This window comes from Dothidotthia symphoricarpi (assembly GCF_010015815.1).
Source record: "Dothidotthia symphoricarpi CBS 119687 unplaced genomic scaffold P153scaffold_22, whole genome shotgun sequence".
Lineage (NCBI taxonomy): Eukaryota > Fungi > Ascomycota > Dothideomycetes > Pleosporales > Dothidotthiaceae > Dothidotthia > Dothidotthia symphoricarpi.
The window spans coordinates 304,517-321,534 of NW_022985029.1; the positions used below are offsets into that span (position 1 = coordinate 304,517).

Here is a 17,018-nt window from a genome sequence, read left to right on the forward strand (position 1 = left end):
GAGAACTCGACAAAGTATTTCAAAGAACCTTTGGAAATTTGGATATTCGTGATTTGTTTAACTTCACATCAAGTCATAAAATGCAAAAGGAGAACGGGATGGCGAAAGTTGACGTTCTGGTGCAAAACAATTTGGAAGTGCTCGACGAGATGACCACAAGCTGATTCCGCATTGTCACTCAGAGGGAAAAGCTCACATAGCCAAATGCGTCATAACTTTTTGTCATTTCTTCATCTATCGTCGCCCTGATGGACTACCTAGTCAAACATTTACATGCTTGCCTAAGCCCGGGTATATGCATCCCTTTCCCACCATATCATACGAGAACCTAGTAGAAGAAACCGAGGACCTTGCCGGCAACGTGCTTCCTCCTGGCCTCCTCGTGGTCCATGATACCAGCCGAGGTGGTGAGGACAATGTAACCGAATTGACGCGAGGGAAGGAGCTTGACGACCCACTTCTCGAGGTCACGGAGCTGGACGTTGTAGCGGGGAGAGATGACACCGGTCTTGTTGATGCGGCCGTTGAGCTGGATGACAATCTTGCCGTTGCGGTGGTCGTCGACCTCCTCGAACTCGCCAATGTAACCTGGGAAGAGATTAGTATGTTGAGAAGAATTAAACATCAGACATCATGAACAGGTTCCGAAGATGTGTAAGTCCTTCGCTAGATTCAATATATCGGACACTTAAAGGTCAATGGTCGTGGAAGAAACGAGACCATTAACTAGTTATCAGCCCGAAGAAGGGAGGGGACATGAACCTATCATGTGTCTGTGATGAAAACTTCGACGTACCGTGACGCTGCATGACGGTCAGGAACTTGACGATGACCTTGGAGGACGGGCGGATCATGACTTGGCGCTTGCCAGCCTTCTCGGCGTTGTTGATGGCGTTCAAGCAGTCATTGAGGACGGATGTCTTGACCATTTTGGCGGTTGTGTATGAAGATTCTCGGTGGCGAGAGCGACTGAGGTATCTATGTAAAGTGTGTGGTTAGCCTCCAGATGCCGGAGCGTGGAGAGTGCCCTCAGTCTGCGACGCGACCAGAGGGTTCTTCAGCTCGTGTCGCAGAGGCGAAGCAGTGTCGCGCTCATCCTTGCGGGCGGCTGCGGTTGCATCTCCTGGCTCTCTGAAGGGCACTCGTGGGCGAGAGAGACATACCTCGTAGGGGTGGTAGTGGTGGTGGTAGGAACAGAGATGAAAAGTTCGATCGAAGACTGTCGATATTGACGTGGGTTCGCTAGCGAGTGCTTGGCGCTGTCCCTGGCTTCCTGCGACGCGTGCTGGACTTGGACCATGCGACGACGACCATCATGTCAGAACGCGTGAAGAGTAGAGACTGCGTTCTTCACGTACAGCTTTCCATGTTCTTGTGACGGGTGATTCGTTCTACATCACGACACCCTTATCGCGACTTCACGTGCACTCGCGAGTCACTAACTGTCTCGATCATGACGTGTATCTCTCGCCTTTGCCTTTCGCCTCCCGCTGTCTCCTACTCACCTTCTCTTTTCTAGTGCTTTCTTCTTCATTTCCACAACTTCTCATCATGTCTGAAGCCTGCTGCACTTGCGCTACGTTGCTATCCTCTATTCCGCCGACCTACGACGAGAAGACAGAGAAGCCAACTCAGTTTGAGCGCCGCCTCGATTGCTGCGGCCGTGCCATCTGTGCTCGATGCTTGACAGATAATCCTCGGTTCGCGAACTACTGTCCTTACTGCCAGATATCTACTGGCCCATCCTCGCTTCCGGCGCAAGGACTACGTGACCCTCCCACGTATTCGCCACTGATTGAGGGGCAAGGAGACGAGGAACTACCGCCATATGCAGCGCACAACTCCCTGCAGCCCTTATCTGAGAAGTCGGAGGCGAACGCTGAAAATGCGCCTGATGTTTTGCACTTTATCGATCCGAACAACGACTCGATACTCTCCTTGTCTGTACGATATGGAGTACCTGCCAATGCACTGCGCCGTACAAACAACTTGTATGCAGACCATCTTCTAGCGGCGCGGAGGACTATTCTCATACCGGGAGAGCATTACAAGGGCGGAGTCAGCCTGAGTCCGCGGCCATTAGAAGGCGAAGAGGAAGAGATCAAGAAGACTAAGTTGAGGAAATTCATGGTGGGATGTAAACTTGCCGAGTAAGCGCACTACCTCACGACAGATTACTTCACTCGCAGGAACAAGGCTAACCACGGCGATCATTGCCCCTCAACATAGATATGATGTTGCCCTTATGTACCTAGAGCAAGCGGGTTACAATCTCGAACAAGCGGTGTCCGCCTTCAAGGCTGACGAGAAGTGGGAAATGGACCACCCTCTGGAAGCAGCGAAGAAGGGCAAATCAAAGGAACCAAAGAGCTCGGGGAGACGGAAATGGGGCTTTGGAAGTGGTCTCACGGGTCAACTTTCATAGCGTGAACGATGCATCTGTTCGGCTGTGGCGTTGCAGAGATGGATGGATGGGTAGACAGGGGCTATCGCTGAACTAAATGGGCGTTTGTGGTTTTGACTGTATTGATGAAACGTCAGACAAGCGCTTTGCTCCTGCTTAGGCATGCAGTGCATTATGAGGCGTTGCTGACATTTATACATAATTTGTACTACCAGGGAATGGAGCGCACTGACGTCTTTCGTTTCCACTACCACATTTTATTTATTGCTTATGCTCCGGATTTCAGCAGTTTCTTGAGACTCATCAAATCGAAGGCGTTGACGATGCAGCATGCATCGTTACTTTTCCCTGTGTCGTGGTGCTCCTCTTTAGGATGGTTCTGTTGTTTGAGCTTTATCGGCCAATCGTCGCGCGATGCAAGCGCCCGCACCTCTCCCAATCATCTACACCAACACGACCTTCGAAGCGCCGAACAAGCATCTTGAGTTCCAGATTGTGGAAGACATGCATTTTGTCCTCTGCTATCTCTCGTTGGTCAGCTTTGATCAGCGCTAGTTGTGCCGAACGGAACGATGGGCAAGCCGTAGTGCTTGGGTGCACATTTTCATCAACTCCTCTGACGAATGACCGCCTTCACCTCCAGTCATCGAGAAGTCATGTCAACTACTACCCTTGGCAGATCTACACCTCTTACAGGCATACCATTGGCTGTTTCAGTTGTTAATACGCATCCTACGCGCTCGGAACACCAGCAATATCTCCATATGCAGAAAAACGTCTTCACCCTGCCAGGCACAGCGGTAAGGTAAATTAGCCCTGCTTTACTCCCCTACCTTCTATCTCGTAGTCTATTTTGGGAAGTGTGGATGCATGGCAGCGCAATGAACTCTTGAAACACACATGCGACCCAGCCGTTTTAAAGGCCTGGTATCCCCTCATAATTCGACATCTTGCCGGCAAAGAACCAGGTGTTGTCTATTCTTCGTTTCGTTTTCGTGTCCTTCATTTCGAACCAGGGCTTGGTGCTGTGCGCCTACTTTATATCCACGGTCTTTGATCTCTTCAGCCTGCTATCGTTACTCTCTATCATATCTGTATCTTGAAAACGACCCACAATCCAGACGATACGTTCGAAAACATACACAAAAACAAGATGAAGATCAACCCAGCCCCGTTCCACCTGGCGCAAGCCGTCTTCACCGGCCTCGTTGTTGTGCTCAGTATTGCCATTCTGGGAACTTCGGCGCACACTCTCGATGTGTTCAAGAAGCAACAAACCTCCAACCCATGGTGGTTACCGATGTGGCCACAGCATTTCGATACCCAAGGCACGAAAGGCCTCGTCGCTTCATCTGTAGTAACGCTTGTATTCTCTGGAGCTTTTCTCGTCATGTCTCTGGTGCCCAAGGTAAGAATAGCCTGCCCTCTATCTTCTAGTGTTAAAGAGCAAATTCTCACACTCTGCAGTTCGCCCTCCGTCAAAAATATACCCTCCGCGCGCTCCTATCCCTTGCTACAACTCTGCCTTCTATGATCCTCGCCCTTATCACCGTCATCTGGGCCCATATCCTCAACAACAATGCTCCTGAGTTCGAGACCATCCAGACCTGGACCTGCAAGTACAAGAACGGGAAGCCGCTCAAGCAAGACATTGCCGTATCGTCGAATGTGGGCAATTCGAACTTCGGCAGCCTGTGTAACGAGAGCAAGTTTGCGTTGTATGGGACGCTGATAGTGTTTTTGTTGTTGGGTTTGAGCATGGTGATTACGATGGTCACTTGGTTGGCGGATAAGTGGGTAAGCAGACAGGCGAGGAAGGAAGAGGTGGCTTCTGTGGAAGGGGGTGAGAAGACGGAGATGAGCTTGTGAGGGAGGGCAAGCTGATTAGTGGTTGGAGGCATGATGAGTCTGGAGGACGTCTCGAGGCGTGAACGACTTGGTGCGTATTGGCGTTGGGTTTCATGAACGCTATTTGAGATACGGGATATGGTCCGATATGGAAGGAACGATCGAATCGTGTCGTCTAGCTAATACTATTCTTTTCGAGCAAGTCTCCACCGTTGTCATGTATACTACAAATCCATGAACACGTATGTAACGTCACATTTCATGGGTCCATATTAACCAACGGTTGTCGCAGACAGGAGCATGGGAATGTGATGCTCGCGAGTGTCAACCAGCAGCTGTTTGTCGGATCGTGAAACATCAAACATAGAAAGCGCGACGGGCACTAGAACTCGCACGATTGTTCTTAGTCAGAAGATGTTCGTGAGACAGCTGCTGAGGTGGTTTCAGCGTTGAGTCGTGGACTTCAGACACTGCCGGCGCGTTACTATTAATGAGCACTCGACTGCCGATGAACGCGTCGGAATAGTCTACCGATTTTTCGCGTCGAGACGTCGAGACCACGAGTGATCAACACGCCTCCTCCGCACTGGATCGCCATCATCATCAACTCGCTTTTCTTCCCTTTCCTTCTCTTCCTCACCCACTGCTGAGGTGCATTCTGTCTGCCCATTTCACAGAAGATTGATTACAATATCCCTGTCTCTAGCTCCCATAAACCTGGCCAGTGCGCCCTGTTGGTCGCATCAGAAACGTCCCCTCCAAGCAACGGACCATAATAGCCCACCATATCAGCTCGCACTACTCCACCCAACACTCCGTCACTCTCTCCCCTCGACCATGCACATGTGCACTTCACACACAGCGACCGAGCAACACCGTAATAAGAGACAGTTCCAGTCGTCCATTACCAGCTTCTTTGCACGAGCCGACTTCGACGAGGCCGACGATCTGCGGGGGGACCAGCTTCCGACAACCCGACCGCAACAACACGCTAGGGCCACCCAACAACAACACCAGCAACGAGACAGCCTCGCACCTGCCGTGCCGGGACAGGTGCAAACCGACCTGCTCAGCGTCGGTATGAGGGTCCGAAAGAGCGTATCTGAGGGCTACAAGACACAAAAGATGGCTGTGTTGCCATCACTGCACACAGCCTTTGCGACATCCATGTTCAGTGCACGGAACACGGGGCTCGAGGTCAAGCCACCGCGAGACCCTGTGGAAGATGCTTTCCACCACCAAAGGGAGCTGCTGCCCTTCTGCGGCCTGCATAAGATTGGTGGATACGCGGAACAACCAACCACGAACATTCATCTTTACGCTGGTACAGACTCGTGTGGCCAACGATCTGTGAACATGTTCCCGTTCCCTGCCGAAACTTTTACACAGCCTTTCTCGAATCGCAGTTCTGCCGATCCAGGTTATGAGACTACATCGCTAAGACCAAATCCTGCAAACCCGTCGAAACGATCGTGGCAAGACGAAAACGAGACACTAAACCCCAATTTCTTCTTTTCCGTACCGACAAAATTCTCCTCGAGCGATGAGGATGAGCCCGTCTCGCCAATGTCGGAAACACCGCCTGATATGCTACCGCCCGTCAGATTGTTTGCGCAGCCTAAGTCGAGGAGAAGACTGGTTGGGGATAGGAGTGTCGATGTCGATATGGATCTAGGGAGTAGTGGACTTGTCGAAGGCAGAATGGCTGCTGGGTGTGCGAGTGACTTTGAAGAAGCCGACTTTCTTGATGGACATGAGGTTGATATGGCAGGTGTTTAACGGCAACGGCAAGTGATTTTCTTCTTTCTTCCAATTTGTCTTTCTCCTTCTTCTTCACTGTTTTATATAAGCTCTTTTTCATCGGCATCAGCGTTTCATCATCTCTTTGTCGTTTAGTACGTCCAGCGTAGCGATGTGATGGCGAGTAAAAGTCGGTGGCATGTGTATACCCCAAAGGTCTGCTTCTCATATAGTAACCTGTCGTTAGTAAGCTTCACGATTCTGTAGTATATGTTTTAACACGTCAGTATAACTTTTATGGTGCTGTACAGCTTCTCTGGTGTTGTCGTCTGTGGTTGATGTGTGGACTGGACGTCATAGGAGCACTCCTTATCTGCTTCTCTCTCTCACTGTCGTCTTGACAATTCTCAAGTCATCTTCAATGATCTCACCCCGCTGCGCATCCCCCAACTCTCACTCCTTCAACCTGACCCTCAACTGGGATATCGAGACAGTACTTTTGATTAGGGGCCGCCAGAATCCCTGTTCCATAGACGACATGTCTGTTGAGTGCGATGCTGGCGAAGCCACTGCGAGTACGCCGGCTACGAGCCCCGCCGACCAAGCTACTACAGGTAGTCAGCCCAGCCTTGATCTTCGCATGGCCAACCCCAAGCGTCTGTTATCCAACATGAATTCCATCAACAACGATGCCTCGGCTGAGCCACCTCAGAAGAAGGCATGTCATTCGATTGAACAAGGCCCTGAGCAAGTAGACTGCAATTACGTTTCTGATTCACAATGCTAATTATGTCAGCATCGACTCTATTCCTATCAGGATTGACGTTGACCAATCCAAGAAGGCGTTCTATGTGCACGAGAAGCTGCTTCGCTCGAACTCCCGCTTCTTTGAAAACATCCTGGAACAACTGGAAGGGGATCAGGATCGCTTTGTGATAGTGCCAAACATCAAAGCCGAAACATTCCCTATCTGGGTGAAATGGGTTTATACGGCAAAACTCTTTCTCACGCTTGAGGCAAGTGAGACAGGTCAGGCAGCGACTAACTTGATAGAGTGGAGCCGCTGGTGTGATATCTATGCTTTGGGTCACATCCTTCAAGATGACGACTTCAAGGACGCAGCGATTGATTTCTTGATCAATATAATGGTAGTCCACCAGCAAATTCCTTACCAACTTTTGAGGCGCATCTATTCTCACTCTTCAAAGCAGTCTGCACACCGCAAACTTGCTGTTGACGTATTCGTCAAGTGCAGGAGTCGCCATTGCTGGGGTCAGGACAAGGAAATGTCAGCAGCGTTCTCTCGCGATATCATCAGGTGCGTTGGGTCATTTCTAGGGCCGGGCTTGGAACTACAAAGCCTCGGGGAAGCGTTCGATTCCAAAGACACGTGCAAGTACCATGACCACGGACCGGACAAGCCATGCTACAAGACCAGGCCCGCATTTCAACCTTGAGGATGCAGTATCATGAAACTTTGGTGAGGGCCATATACCTGCATTGTACTTCATTATTATGCTGACCCTGTTATCATAGAACACTGCAGAGTTTCAGAGGAACTATCTTCTCAATCACCGTACATCTCTAGACATTCAGTTCGACAAGACTGCAGAAACAATCTTAAGGCTTGGGAGATGCTTGGGTGGGGGGATGTTTGGCATTTGCAATTTCTTGTACTTGTTAGCAGACTACGCTAGCAGTCGCCGTTCCTGACGGCTCCTTCGTTTATCGTAGCAGTCTGTTCTCACATAACAAGACGAAGTCAGTCTGTCAAATTCAATCAGTGCACATCATACGTTACTCTTGTGTCCAAATGAGTCCACTAAGCTAGAATGCCACTGTTGCCTTCCCTTTCCGAGAAATCGGTCGAATTTATTAGACCACCTGCACTTTCACTTTCACTCTCATTTTCACTTTGATTATGTCAGAGCCGACCAATACGTTTTTCGAGCGCACGCACACTACACATACTCTCCTTACGGTGCCTCCAACCCTTTCTTTCTCTAGCCTCCACCTCGCAACCACCACGAGCACTTACTATGGCTGGGAGCGAGAACCTTAACAAGCGCGGCAGCAACAGTATGAGCAACTCCCCAGCCCAGAAAAAGACGCGGCACTTATTTAACAGCGGCCTATTGTGAGTTGAATGGGGGTTCTAGCGTACTCCAGCTAATACTTCTCACTAGGATTGACTCTACTCCCATTACTGTCTTCGTCGGCCATACGGAGTCCAGGTTTAGCGTCCACGAATGCTTGCTCACCACTGACTCAGAATTCTTCAAAAGCGCGCTTAGTAAGGAGTGGAAAGAGAATCTGGAACGAATCGTCAAGCTCCCTGAGGCGAAGCCGGAAGCGTTCCACCTCTACGCCAAATGGCTCTACAGCGGAAAGGTCTACAGCGGAAAGGTCTACAGCAGCAAAAACAACGATACGTACGAAAAAAACAATATTGAGTACAATAACGAATGGTCCAGACTGGTTGACTGCTATAAGCTCGGAGATTTTCTCCTGTCACTAGATTTCAAAGACGCTACTATTGATGCCATCTCAGAGGTTTCCATATCGAGGGACATACTACGTGTAGACTTTGCTAGCTACATATATCCCATATCCACAAAGGAATCTCTGCATAGGACGCTATGTCGAGACTTGACTATACATCTCTGGGATCGCAAGTTCGCAAATATACGTGACCCTAGCCTTCCTCGCGAATTTCTGGAAGACCTGTTGGTAGATATTGGTCCTCAACTCAGCAATGGATTAAAAGATCAGGGCCTCCACGTATTTGCCCACTGCCTTAATACCTGCAACTACCACGAACACACTCGTTTCGACAAGCCCTGCTACAAGACCAAGTTCAGTTACTGATCGCAGCCACAAAGATTAGTACGTGTAGAGTGTATTATCGCTGTTGCTCTTACTAACCGTTCCGACTACTTAGACGTCGCATACCAACCCATGTTACACCGTATCATATTGGAATGACTCTCAATTTGCTCAGTCTCCAGTACATTGGCTTGAGATGGGACATAGGACGCGGTTGCGTTTTAGCCACAAGCAAAATCTTTAGGGAACAATACGATGTTGGGGCAACTACAATGGTAGTTCTTTAATGTGTGTCCTAGAAACAAGCAATGTCATATCTTCAACCCTGTTCTTCTCAATAGCTTTTGTGTCTGCTCCAAGTCCTTTATAATGCTTGTCGTCCTGTCTAATACCACTCTATACCCGCCCACCTGCCACATACACTCACTCTATCCTATACTCTATCTAGTACATTCTTTACATCATATCTCAGCCCCAGAAACACTCCGCATCCCCTCGCAGCAAGTAGCTCAGGCGTTTGAGCATTTGTTACACTATGCGGCTCCAGTTAAGTGCATGATTGAGCACTAGCAAACGCAGACAATTCATCTCAGCTTAGCTTAGTAACCTATGAGCTAGTTCATGCGCGCTTGAATATAGAGGGCAGGTTGTACTGGTAATGGATGTGTGAACTGGCCAGCCATTTGACTGCCCATCTTCGATTGTAGTCTGAAGTAATGAATGAAAGAAGATTTAAGAGAGGAAGTCGACGGGGGAGTATTTGGCCGCTTGAACCCTGGAAAGAGTTCAAGGTTATCATACGTATTGTATGTGAGTTGCACTCTGTAGACTTGAAAGATACATAGTTACAAGGAAAGTTTGGCCATTGGAGCATCAGTTTCGCTGCAGGATATATCTTGCAGCCGTGACACTTATCAACTGACTGCACCATGTCAGAAATACTCCGCTCAGAGAGATCATGCAAGGCCTTCAGTATCTCAACTCGATTCCACACCCGATCTATTGCCACACATGCACCATTATACTCAAGTCTCCAAATTGATACTCCTTCCAAACCTCCCATACAGTGCCTTCTTCAGCTCTCCCATCTCTTCCTGGACCTTCTCAAGTTTCTCCTTCAGCACCCCGACCTCTTCATCAATCGTCTCCGTCGTAGCCTCCAGCAGCTCAAGAACCTGCGGCTGCGGCAGCGAAATGAAGCAATCGCCAACCTGATACCTGTTTCCCGTTAATTCCAATTACTCCCTGACTCACACATACTTCGGTCTTCACGCTCCTCATGCTCCTTGCAACTCACGCAATATAAAGTTAGGATATAACTCACGGTACTTTCTCCTCCTCATCCACGAGTTCCAGCTCTCCCGAAACCTCCTCAAGATCCTCCTTCTCCTTCTACACCTCAAAGTTAGCTGAAGTCGAAAACTACTAACTAACGCTCAGTCGTCTTTCATCGTGCTTACAATCTTCGATCTCAATTCCTCCTCCAGCCCCGTCTCTTTCTGATGCAGACTCGAAAAGCGGTTGATCTTCTCTTGGTCTTCACGGCGGACTTCCATGTCCTCGTTGCCGCCCTCTTCCTCTTTTGTGAGCTGGTCGGTTTGGTTAGCACTAGCGTAATTCCTCTGTAGATGAGAAGGTCGGGAAACGGACCATACGGCGCTGCATTTTGGTGTTTACCGATGTGTAGAATCTGTGAGGAGATAAAAGTTTGTGGCTTAGTGGTTTGGCTATTACAAGTTGTGATGGTCTTGGCGCTGGTGATGGAAGTTTCGGTCACGATTGCCGATTTGCGATGTGGGCGGATGCCAAGACATCGATAACTTCGAGTTGTGGAAGGTACGACGTTCAAGATTCCTTTCGATGTCTCTACTTCGCCGGGACGGTACACGATTATCAAGAGATATCACCCTTAACATTGTTGTCCGATGGGCAAGTTCTCCTTCTCCGCTATGACACGAATCTATTCAATCCAAGTCTCGCGCATACTTCAATACGCTAATCCCCACCACGCATGGTATCATCCCAAACCTTTGTTCCAGAAACTCCGTTCAAGTAACAGCAAAAAGCTAACTCCAACCCTGTTTACTCTTTCAGATCAGCTCGTATCCATAGCTTCCCCTTCTGCATCCTCACTCCCGTCCCCATCCCCATTCTCTATCTTTACTTCATCGTCCTCTTTCTTCACACCGTCAACCTTCCTTCCCCACGCCATCGCTCCAACCACGCTCTCCAGCCCTCTAACCTCGTCACTCCTCACCCTTGTCCCCTCGAAGATTCCCTCCACCCCGTCCCTTGTATCCACGCCCCTCTTCTCCAATATTCTCTTACTCTGACTCTCGACATACACCCGCCTTTCGCGTGCTAGCTCTTCTGTCTCGCCCTGCTTCCCAGTACTCGGTAGACTGGTCGTCGCGAGGTGTGGCTGCAAACCTTCGAGAAGCTGGCGAAGATAGGGTAGTTGCGAGGTTGTGAATGTCGTGTGTGTTGTGAGGGGTTGCGTAGTTGTGGAAGTAGTATTTGAGGTCTGGGGGAGGGGTTGTATGCCCAGAGACTGCGCGGCAGGTGTATGTGTCAAGAAGGCGAAGGAGGCGGGGGTTTGTTCCGAATGCCCATTGGGAGACGTCTCAAGCTTTGGAGCCACAGTAGGTTGTAACAACGATCGCAGTCTCGCTATCTGCGCCTCATTGCGCTTCTTCTCTGCGACGAGGGCGGTGTTGAGTTTCTGCGTTTCGACGAGTTTCCGGCGGAGCGCATAGAGGGCTTCTGGTGTGAGTTGGGAGTCTTTGGGTGGGATCTGGAGGTTCTGCTTCATGTCAACCCTGCCACTTGTAACTTGGCGTGTAGTGCTTCATTTCTGGAGCGCAACTCACTTCATAGTGGCCCAACCTGACCCATCTCCCCAATTCCTCCTCTCCCCTTGGCAAGCACAGTACATTCCTGAGTGTCCAAATCTCCAATTTGTCGAAGTTTTTGTCCACCGCATTCTCCATCAGCGTCTCCAGCTTGAGTACACCTTCCTCAATCTCCAATTTTGCCTCGGGGAATGAGTTTGACCCATCATCGTCCTTCTCCGGTGTACGATTCTCAGCAGCATAGCGGTCAGCGAATCCGAGTAAGGCGGGATCTGCTGAAGACAAGCCCTGTTCAAAGGTATCGGTGCAGCGGTAGAGGACTTCGTTTACGGCGTTGATTATGTCGTCGATGAGGGACTGGGGTACTTTGGTTAGCGAAGAGTCGAATTCACATAGCAATTGGTACACATACGATAGGCGGCCATGTGAAGTGCTCTGTAAGAAGCAGATTCTCCTGCTGTTTTGCGCTAGCCATCTCGTTGAAATGTTTACGGTTTGTTGTCGCGGGGTCACCTTTGTTATCGCGATCGCGACTCGAACTTCGAGCTTCCTGCGACGCGCCTGGACGTGTTTAGCGCACGGAACCCTGTTCGAACCTTACTGGTCGAACGGATCCTTAGCGCAAACTCACTCGACTACAGCAATTTGCAACCTTTCTCGTGCCGCTTCTTGGCGGGTTGAGGTCGTCCAAAAAGAGCAGCTATATGTTAACTATTCCACTCACTCGCACTCAATATAAACAGATATTGTGTTGTTGAGACGGCAAAGCCTCGTCTCTTCGGTGGTAGATATTAACTACTCAAATATTGTGATACTCGATACAGTCCCAAGCGTTCCGCTCTGAGACACGATATACAACGCTGCAAGCCGTGCAGATGCCTGATGCAAGCCCCTGTAAAGAGCCCACATTTCAATTCAACCTCCATCACTGCCTTCTACCTATCCATAACCATACACACGTACATAGTGGTATGTCGCTTTGGGTGTCTCTCAGAAACGCGCTAACGCCAAAAACGGGTGCTTTGTGCTTTTGCTTCCGCTTGCAAGCTCGCTCGCTAATAGAGATGAGATATTTGTAAACCAAGATAACATTGACTCTGAACGCCAATAAGCCATGTGAGACCCATGTGTGCTCCATGTGTCATGTCGCTGTCGTAAATGCAGTAGATGTGAAACAAAACAATAGTCCACCTCGGGCGGCGAAGTTCTTCGACTGACACAATAGTACTAGGAGACTGTTCCAAGACGTCCGAACGGAGACGTCGACGCGAACATTACTCAGTAGCCTCGGTCCTGTCGATCCTGTCGGTACCGACGTTCCTCCTCTTGTCGGCGAGCCTTCTTTTCTCTCTCCAGTCGGATCTTATGCGCCTCGGTACCGTCATCCATGAGAGATTCCTTGAACCATGGATGTTGTAGTGCCTCTTTGGCCGTTATCCGCTTCTTGGGATCGTAGACAAATATCCTCCTTAGGAGATCGAGGAACTGCCTGTTGAAGTCGGTGTGTCCTGGTATTGTTTCCTGGACCCGTCAGACATGGTTGAAAGGCCATAAGGAGGACCAACGTACCTGTAGCTTCTTCATCGCCTTAACGTACTTCTTCGATGCCTTGTTGGTTTCTGCGTTTGGATAATCTAATTTGTAGTTTTTGAAATATCTTGCAGCACTAGAAACGTCAGCATGGCCTACAAGTAGAAACAGTGAATACTTACGAATTGGCAGCGTTTCGTGACGACCCTCGGTCCTGCTTGTAGACGGCCCGTACAAGATCCCGGTCGATCTTGCCACCGCAGACAGACTCCATCATAGCCAAATGCTCCAGGTTGTCGTGAGTCTGGAACAAAGCATCGCCAGTGAAGAATTCGACCAAAATGCATCCAATACTCCAGATATCGCAGGGGAAGCTCCAACCAAGATTGAGAATGATCTCTGGCGCCCGGTAATGGCGTGTTGATACAACTGAGGAGTGGTACTCCTCGTTGAATGTGGCCGATCCAAAGTCAATCAATCTGATTTCAGGATCGAGGAGAACTCTGCGATGTCGAGCCTGACGACTGACAGTCGTCGATGATGAGGGTACTGTCCGGTTGTATGTGAATGTTTGGTAGTTGTTGTTAACCAGAAGGATGTTCTCAGGCTTGAGATCGGTATGGATGAGGTTCAGGTCGTGTAAGAAGGCGACACTGGTGAAGAGTTGCTTTGCAAACTTCTGAATGTGCGAGCTTGGGAAAGGTACAAACGTGTTTGACTTGAGGAAGTCGAACACACTCTGCCCATAGAGATCCGTAACAATGCAGATGTGGTTCCGGAAGTCGAAGCAGTCTCGTAAGTGGATACACCGGTTGACGTTATGCTTGTCGTTGGAGGCCAACGTTGAGAGAACCCTTAGCTCGATACGGCTAGCATCGCGGTATTTGGGCACTGATCGAATGACTTTGATGGCACACTTGGTACCCTTTCTCTTGTCCCAAGCCTCGACGACCTTGCCAAATGTTCCTTGGCCCAGCAGCTTGAGGATTTGATCTGCGTCATTATTAGCAATGAAAGCGACTTAGGGTATCGAATGCGCATACATCGCTCGGTGAGGTCGGCCTCTGGTACTACAATGTAGTGGCCGTCTTCGTCGTCGACTTTCTGATCTTTCGTGTACGACTTCTAGGGTAAATCAGTATGCAAGCGCAGAAACGATGAGCGAGGGGAGTCGTACATCCGCAACAACCTGCACATAGACCTCCTTCGCTTTGATGACCGGGTTGGGCGGTGGCTGGTAAAGGCTGAAGGGGTCATCGTCGTGGTCGAGTTCTCTCTTCTTCGCTTCCTTGGCCTCGTCTTGCGCCGCTGCACGGGTGCGTTTTCGCTTCTGGCCGATGGCGCTATTATCGAGATCTGAGGCGTGCTGTCCATTGCTAGCCTGAGATCCTAACGATGTGGCGGCGGTTGTGTTGAGCGCGGACGTTGTTCTGTCTATGGATGCAGAATGGTTGGGCGTGTCGTAGTAAGGCGTCTGCGTGGTCGAGTACGACGTCTGCTGGTTGTAGACAGGGTCGTAGGCGGTCGATGCGGTCGTCTTTCGCTTTTTGTCTGTGTGGCGCGCGGAACCGTTTGTCGCGGTCCGTGTGAGCGCTGGTTGGCGCGTGACGGGTAAACCGCTGTCGTCGGGCTCGTCTTCGTCTATCACAATGACTTCCTTCGGGAGACCGTTCTTGTAGAAATCGTTCCAGTCTGTCTTCGGTCGTCGATTGCTCGACTCCTGTGCGTGCGCGTTCATAGCGTGGGCGGGGGCCTGCGCCATGGGCGGCAGTTGCTGTGGTTGTCTTTCGAGGGTTGTCGTGGCTCGACGCATGTCTGAATTTGAGGCGCCACCGTAGCCGTTGTAGTTCGAGAGCGCTGGCTGATAAACCGGATGATGGGAATAGATATGATGGTGAGCCGGGAGCGTCGCCGTGGCTGTCGAGGGTGTCGACATGTCTGAAGGCTGATGTCGAGACGCTCTTTCCCTGGGCAGGTGAGCGATGAAGCACGTCCGCCAAGCGGCCTATCGACACGGAATTGAATGATTCCTGTCGATGGCAGTGCGCAGTTCTGGCTTCTGCGGGCTGTCGCCGTTGGATCGCGGCAGAACCGAGCCGTCCGTTATCGCGGCGATGCGGAGAATCGTGCCCAAGACGCCTCTCTCGTCACGTAAGCCAGTTCCGAGAGCAGGCAGAAGACGCTGGCAGTGCTAAGAGAATCGTGGAAGGATGGTCTTCGATCGTGCCCGGGCGGTTGGGGTTTCGCGGCCGAGTTGTCATGGAGAGAGCAAAGGCTTGTATCACTCTTGTGGTGAGAGGGTCCGTGTGCATCACTGGTCTTGGTTCGTCATTCGCGCCGCCGTGACAACGCCAGAAAGGCTCTAGCACCAAGCCCACGTCCATTCTTTCCTGCACGCCGTTTGTGATTTGCCCTTCAAGCACCACCGTTGCACATTGCCAGAAAGAAACTGCAAAGCCCGACGGCACAGTAGCATAGGCCTTGCATTGTCGCTGGTGTGTCCCTACTCATCCCTCAGTCCTGGACTGCTTGCGTAAGGAGACTCTCTGCACTGCATGTCATTCGTCCACTGGCGTGTTCTCTACATGTCCGCGGTGGCAAAGACGCGTTCTCATCTCTGCCTGTGCCTTGAACTCCACTTTCACAGAGGCTGAGGCTTCTTGAAGTCTGCCTGGTTGATTTAGACACGAAGCCCTGGCTCCAATCGTGTCGCAGAGTCATCTAGGTTTGAGACACTTTCAGGCTGTGCGAAAGCACGCACAGGTCCATGGCCCGAACATGCGCCGCTATACAAAGACTCGAGCCGACTTCGTGTGTGAGTCGAGCCGAGCCGTATTTGCCAGAGTTGGAGCCACTCTCACGGCAATCTCCCACACTGTTGACATAGCGAGCTCGTAGGACAGACGTCTTAAATACTCTTGCCTCACTGCTTGGAAATAAGTCACTACAGTACTGTTCTCAGGTATGCGCCCAAGCTCGCTGGGTGAGATGACGGTGTTTACTCCGAACATCTAGAGTCATGTCAACTTTCGAACACCATCGAGTACTTTCCACACGCCATCCCAACACTCAATAAATCTGTCCAACAAACTCGCTCATCGTGTCCACGCCGTCCGGCAACATCTCGTAGCCGCCTGCCTTGTGCACACCTTTCCATACAGTATCCAATAACGTCATAGCTCAACATCTATCCACCCACACTGCGTCTGCATCTGCACGCGCCACGCGCCAAGCACTTGTCCCGCGAACTGCTCCCGGTTCGTGGAGTATCCACACCAGTCCACGACCGAACACGAGGTAATATATTCGGACCCAAGAGGTGGAATATACTGAAAGACCGAGATTGTTCGTATGAGGAATGATATATTTATACGCGTATCACGATGAATATATAAGAGAACTGGTTCTACGTGGTTTCTCCCAAGAACGCGTAAGCGCGCAACACCAGCAGTAATCGAAACTTGCCAGAGCAAATATCGTGAGATCCAAATACATCAGGTAAACTCACAATCTTTTCGACTTCTGATATGGTCATCATGGGGAGCTGATTGGCTTTACCACTGCTCTTACTTGGGGAGACAGAACGGACTCGTGATAATACCAGCACACAGCGAGTCTGACTATTATAAAACTGATATTGTCAGAGTTCCACTACCTTGTGTATCTCATACTTTCCAAGACCCAGATAAAAAAGTTCCGATATAACGCACCACATCACATAGGAGGATAGCATGAAGAATCAGGATGGCAGGACGAAGGGATAGCTTAAAGAGCTGCACTGGTGATGAAAGCTAGAGCATCATGATCGCCTGAGAGTA

General features: G+C 50.2%; 8 protein-coding genes across 8 annotated transcripts; 4 read left to right on the plus strand and 4 right to left on the minus strand.

Moving 5' to 3' along the window:
• Positions 1 to 45: 45 nt before the first annotated feature.
• P153DRAFT_370619 (40S ribosomal protein-like protein S22) lies at positions 46 to 980 on the minus strand. Its single transcript, XM_033669080.1, has 2 exons — positions 797 to 980; positions 46 to 588 (listed from the first exon to the last, which is right to left on the minus strand). The coding sequence occupies exons 1-2, from the start codon at positions 927 to 929 to the stop codon at positions 329 to 331; spliced, it is 393 nt and encodes a 130-aa protein (XP_033519096.1). The 5' UTR covers positions 930 to 980; the 3' UTR covers positions 46 to 328.
• A 337-nt stretch (positions 981 to 1,317) lies between these two features.
• Positions 1,318 to 2,717, plus strand: P153DRAFT_370620 (uncharacterized protein). The gene is made up of 2 exons (XM_033669081.1): positions 1,318 to 2,150; positions 2,230 to 2,717. The coding sequence occupies exons 1-2, from the start codon at positions 1,552 to 1,554 to the stop codon at positions 2,423 to 2,425; spliced, it is 795 nt and encodes a 264-aa protein (XP_033519097.1). The 5' UTR covers positions 1,318 to 1,551; the 3' UTR covers positions 2,426 to 2,717.
• Positions 2,718 to 3,193: 476 nt separating this feature from the next.
• On the plus strand, positions 3,194 to 4,451 carry P153DRAFT_370621 (uncharacterized protein). The gene is made up of 2 exons (XM_033669082.1): positions 3,194 to 3,812; positions 3,872 to 4,451. Exons 1-2 carry the CDS (start codon positions 3,558 to 3,560, stop codon positions 4,271 to 4,273), a joined length of 657 nt encoding a protein of 218 aa, XP_033519098.1. The 5' UTR covers positions 3,194 to 3,557; the 3' UTR covers positions 4,274 to 4,451.
• Positions 4,452 to 5,095: 644 nt separating this feature from the next.
• P153DRAFT_301489 (uncharacterized protein) lies at positions 5,096 to 7,449 on the plus strand (the record flags this gene model as incomplete). The annotated part of the gene is made up of 3 exons (XM_033664384.1): positions 5,096 to 6,025; positions 6,696 to 6,758; positions 6,835 to 7,449. 3 exons carry the CDS (start codon positions 5,096 to 5,098, stop codon positions 7,447 to 7,449), a joined length of 1,608 nt encoding a protein of 535 aa, XP_033519099.1.
• A 582-nt stretch (positions 7,450 to 8,031) lies between these two features.
• On the plus strand, positions 8,032 to 8,860 carry P153DRAFT_400795 (uncharacterized protein; the record flags this gene model as incomplete). Its single annotated transcript, XM_033671852.1, has 2 exons — positions 8,032 to 8,129; positions 8,179 to 8,860. The coding sequence occupies 2 exons, from the start codon at positions 8,032 to 8,034 to the stop codon at positions 8,858 to 8,860; spliced, it is 780 nt and encodes a 259-aa protein (XP_033519100.1).
• Positions 8,861 to 9,562: 702 nt separating this feature from the next.
• Positions 9,563 to 10,557, minus strand: P153DRAFT_349878 (Prefoldin, subunit 4). The gene is made up of 4 exons (XM_033666267.1): positions 10,469 to 10,557; positions 10,279 to 10,407; positions 10,143 to 10,210; positions 9,563 to 10,036 (listed from the first exon to the last, which is right to left on the minus strand). The coding sequence occupies exons 1-4, from the start codon at positions 10,481 to 10,483 to the stop codon at positions 9,844 to 9,846; spliced, it is 405 nt and encodes a 134-aa protein (XP_033519101.1). The 5' UTR covers positions 10,484 to 10,557; the 3' UTR covers positions 9,563 to 9,843.
• Positions 10,558 to 10,735: 178 nt separating this feature from the next.
• P153DRAFT_349881 (Mis12-domain-containing protein) lies at positions 10,736 to 12,195 on the minus strand. The gene is made up of 3 exons (XM_033666268.1): positions 12,083 to 12,195; positions 11,689 to 12,027; positions 10,736 to 11,621 (listed from the first exon to the last, which is right to left on the minus strand). The coding sequence occupies exons 1-3, from the start codon at positions 12,143 to 12,145 to the stop codon at positions 10,914 to 10,916; spliced, it is 1,110 nt and encodes a 369-aa protein (XP_033519102.1). The 5' UTR covers positions 12,146 to 12,195; the 3' UTR covers positions 10,736 to 10,913.
• A 753-nt stretch (positions 12,196 to 12,948) lies between these two features.
• On the minus strand, positions 12,949 to 15,136 carry P153DRAFT_379327 (kinase-like protein; the record flags this gene model as incomplete). The annotated part of the gene is made up of 5 exons (XM_033669857.1): positions 12,949 to 13,191; positions 13,240 to 13,336; positions 13,383 to 14,193; positions 14,244 to 14,325; positions 14,357 to 15,136. 5 exons carry the CDS (start codon positions 15,134 to 15,136, stop codon positions 12,949 to 12,951), a joined length of 2,013 nt encoding a protein of 670 aa, XP_033519103.1.
• Positions 15,137 to 17,018: the final 1,882 nt, after the last annotated feature.

Bases quoted from the DNA above. Each gene is read 5' to 3' on its own strand.
- P153DRAFT_349881 (XM_033666268.1), bottom strand. From the start codon at position 12,145: ATGGCTAGCGCAAAACAGCAGGAGAATCTGCTTCTTACAGAGCACTTC. The intron at 12,028-12,082 runs GTATGTGTACCA...AAAGTACCCCAG, and splicing joins ACTTCACATGGCCGCCTATC to TCCCTCATCGACGACATAAT. The intron at 11,622-11,688 runs GTGAGTTGCGCT...GACATGAAGCAG, and splicing joins TCAGGTTGGGCCACTATGAA to AACCTCCAGATCCCACCCAA.
- P153DRAFT_370621 (XM_033669082.1), top strand. From the start codon at position 3,558: ATGAAGATCAACCCAGCCCCGTTCCACCTGGCGCAAGCCGTCTTCACC. The intron at 3,813-3,871 runs GTAAGAATAGCC...CACACTCTGCAG, and splicing joins TCATGTCTCTGGTGCCCAAG to TTCGCCCTCCGTCAAAAATA.
- P153DRAFT_349878 (XM_033666267.1), bottom strand. The intron at 10,211-10,278 runs GTAAGCACGATG...TTTGAGGTGTAG, and splicing joins AGGAATTGAGATCGAAGATT to AAGGAGAAGGAGGATCTTGA. The intron at 10,037-10,142 runs GTGAGTTATATC...AACGGGAAACAG, and splicing joins GATGAGGAGGAGAAAGTACC to GTATCAGGTTGGCGATTGCT.
- P153DRAFT_370620 (XM_033669081.1), top strand. From the start codon at position 1,552: ATGTCTGAAGCCTGCTGCACTTGCGCTACGTTGCTATCCTCTATTCCG. The intron at 2,151-2,229 runs GTAAGCGCACTA...CCCTCAACATAG, and splicing joins GTGGGATGTAAACTTGCCGA to ATATGATGTTGCCCTTATGT.
- P153DRAFT_370619 (XM_033669080.1), bottom strand. From the start codon at position 929: ATGGTCAAGACATCCGTCCTCAATGACTGCTTGAACGCCATCAACAAC. The intron at 589-796 runs GTACGTCGAAGT...ATCTCTTCCCAG, and splicing joins GACCGTCATGCAGCGTCACG to GTTACATTGGCGAGTTCGAG.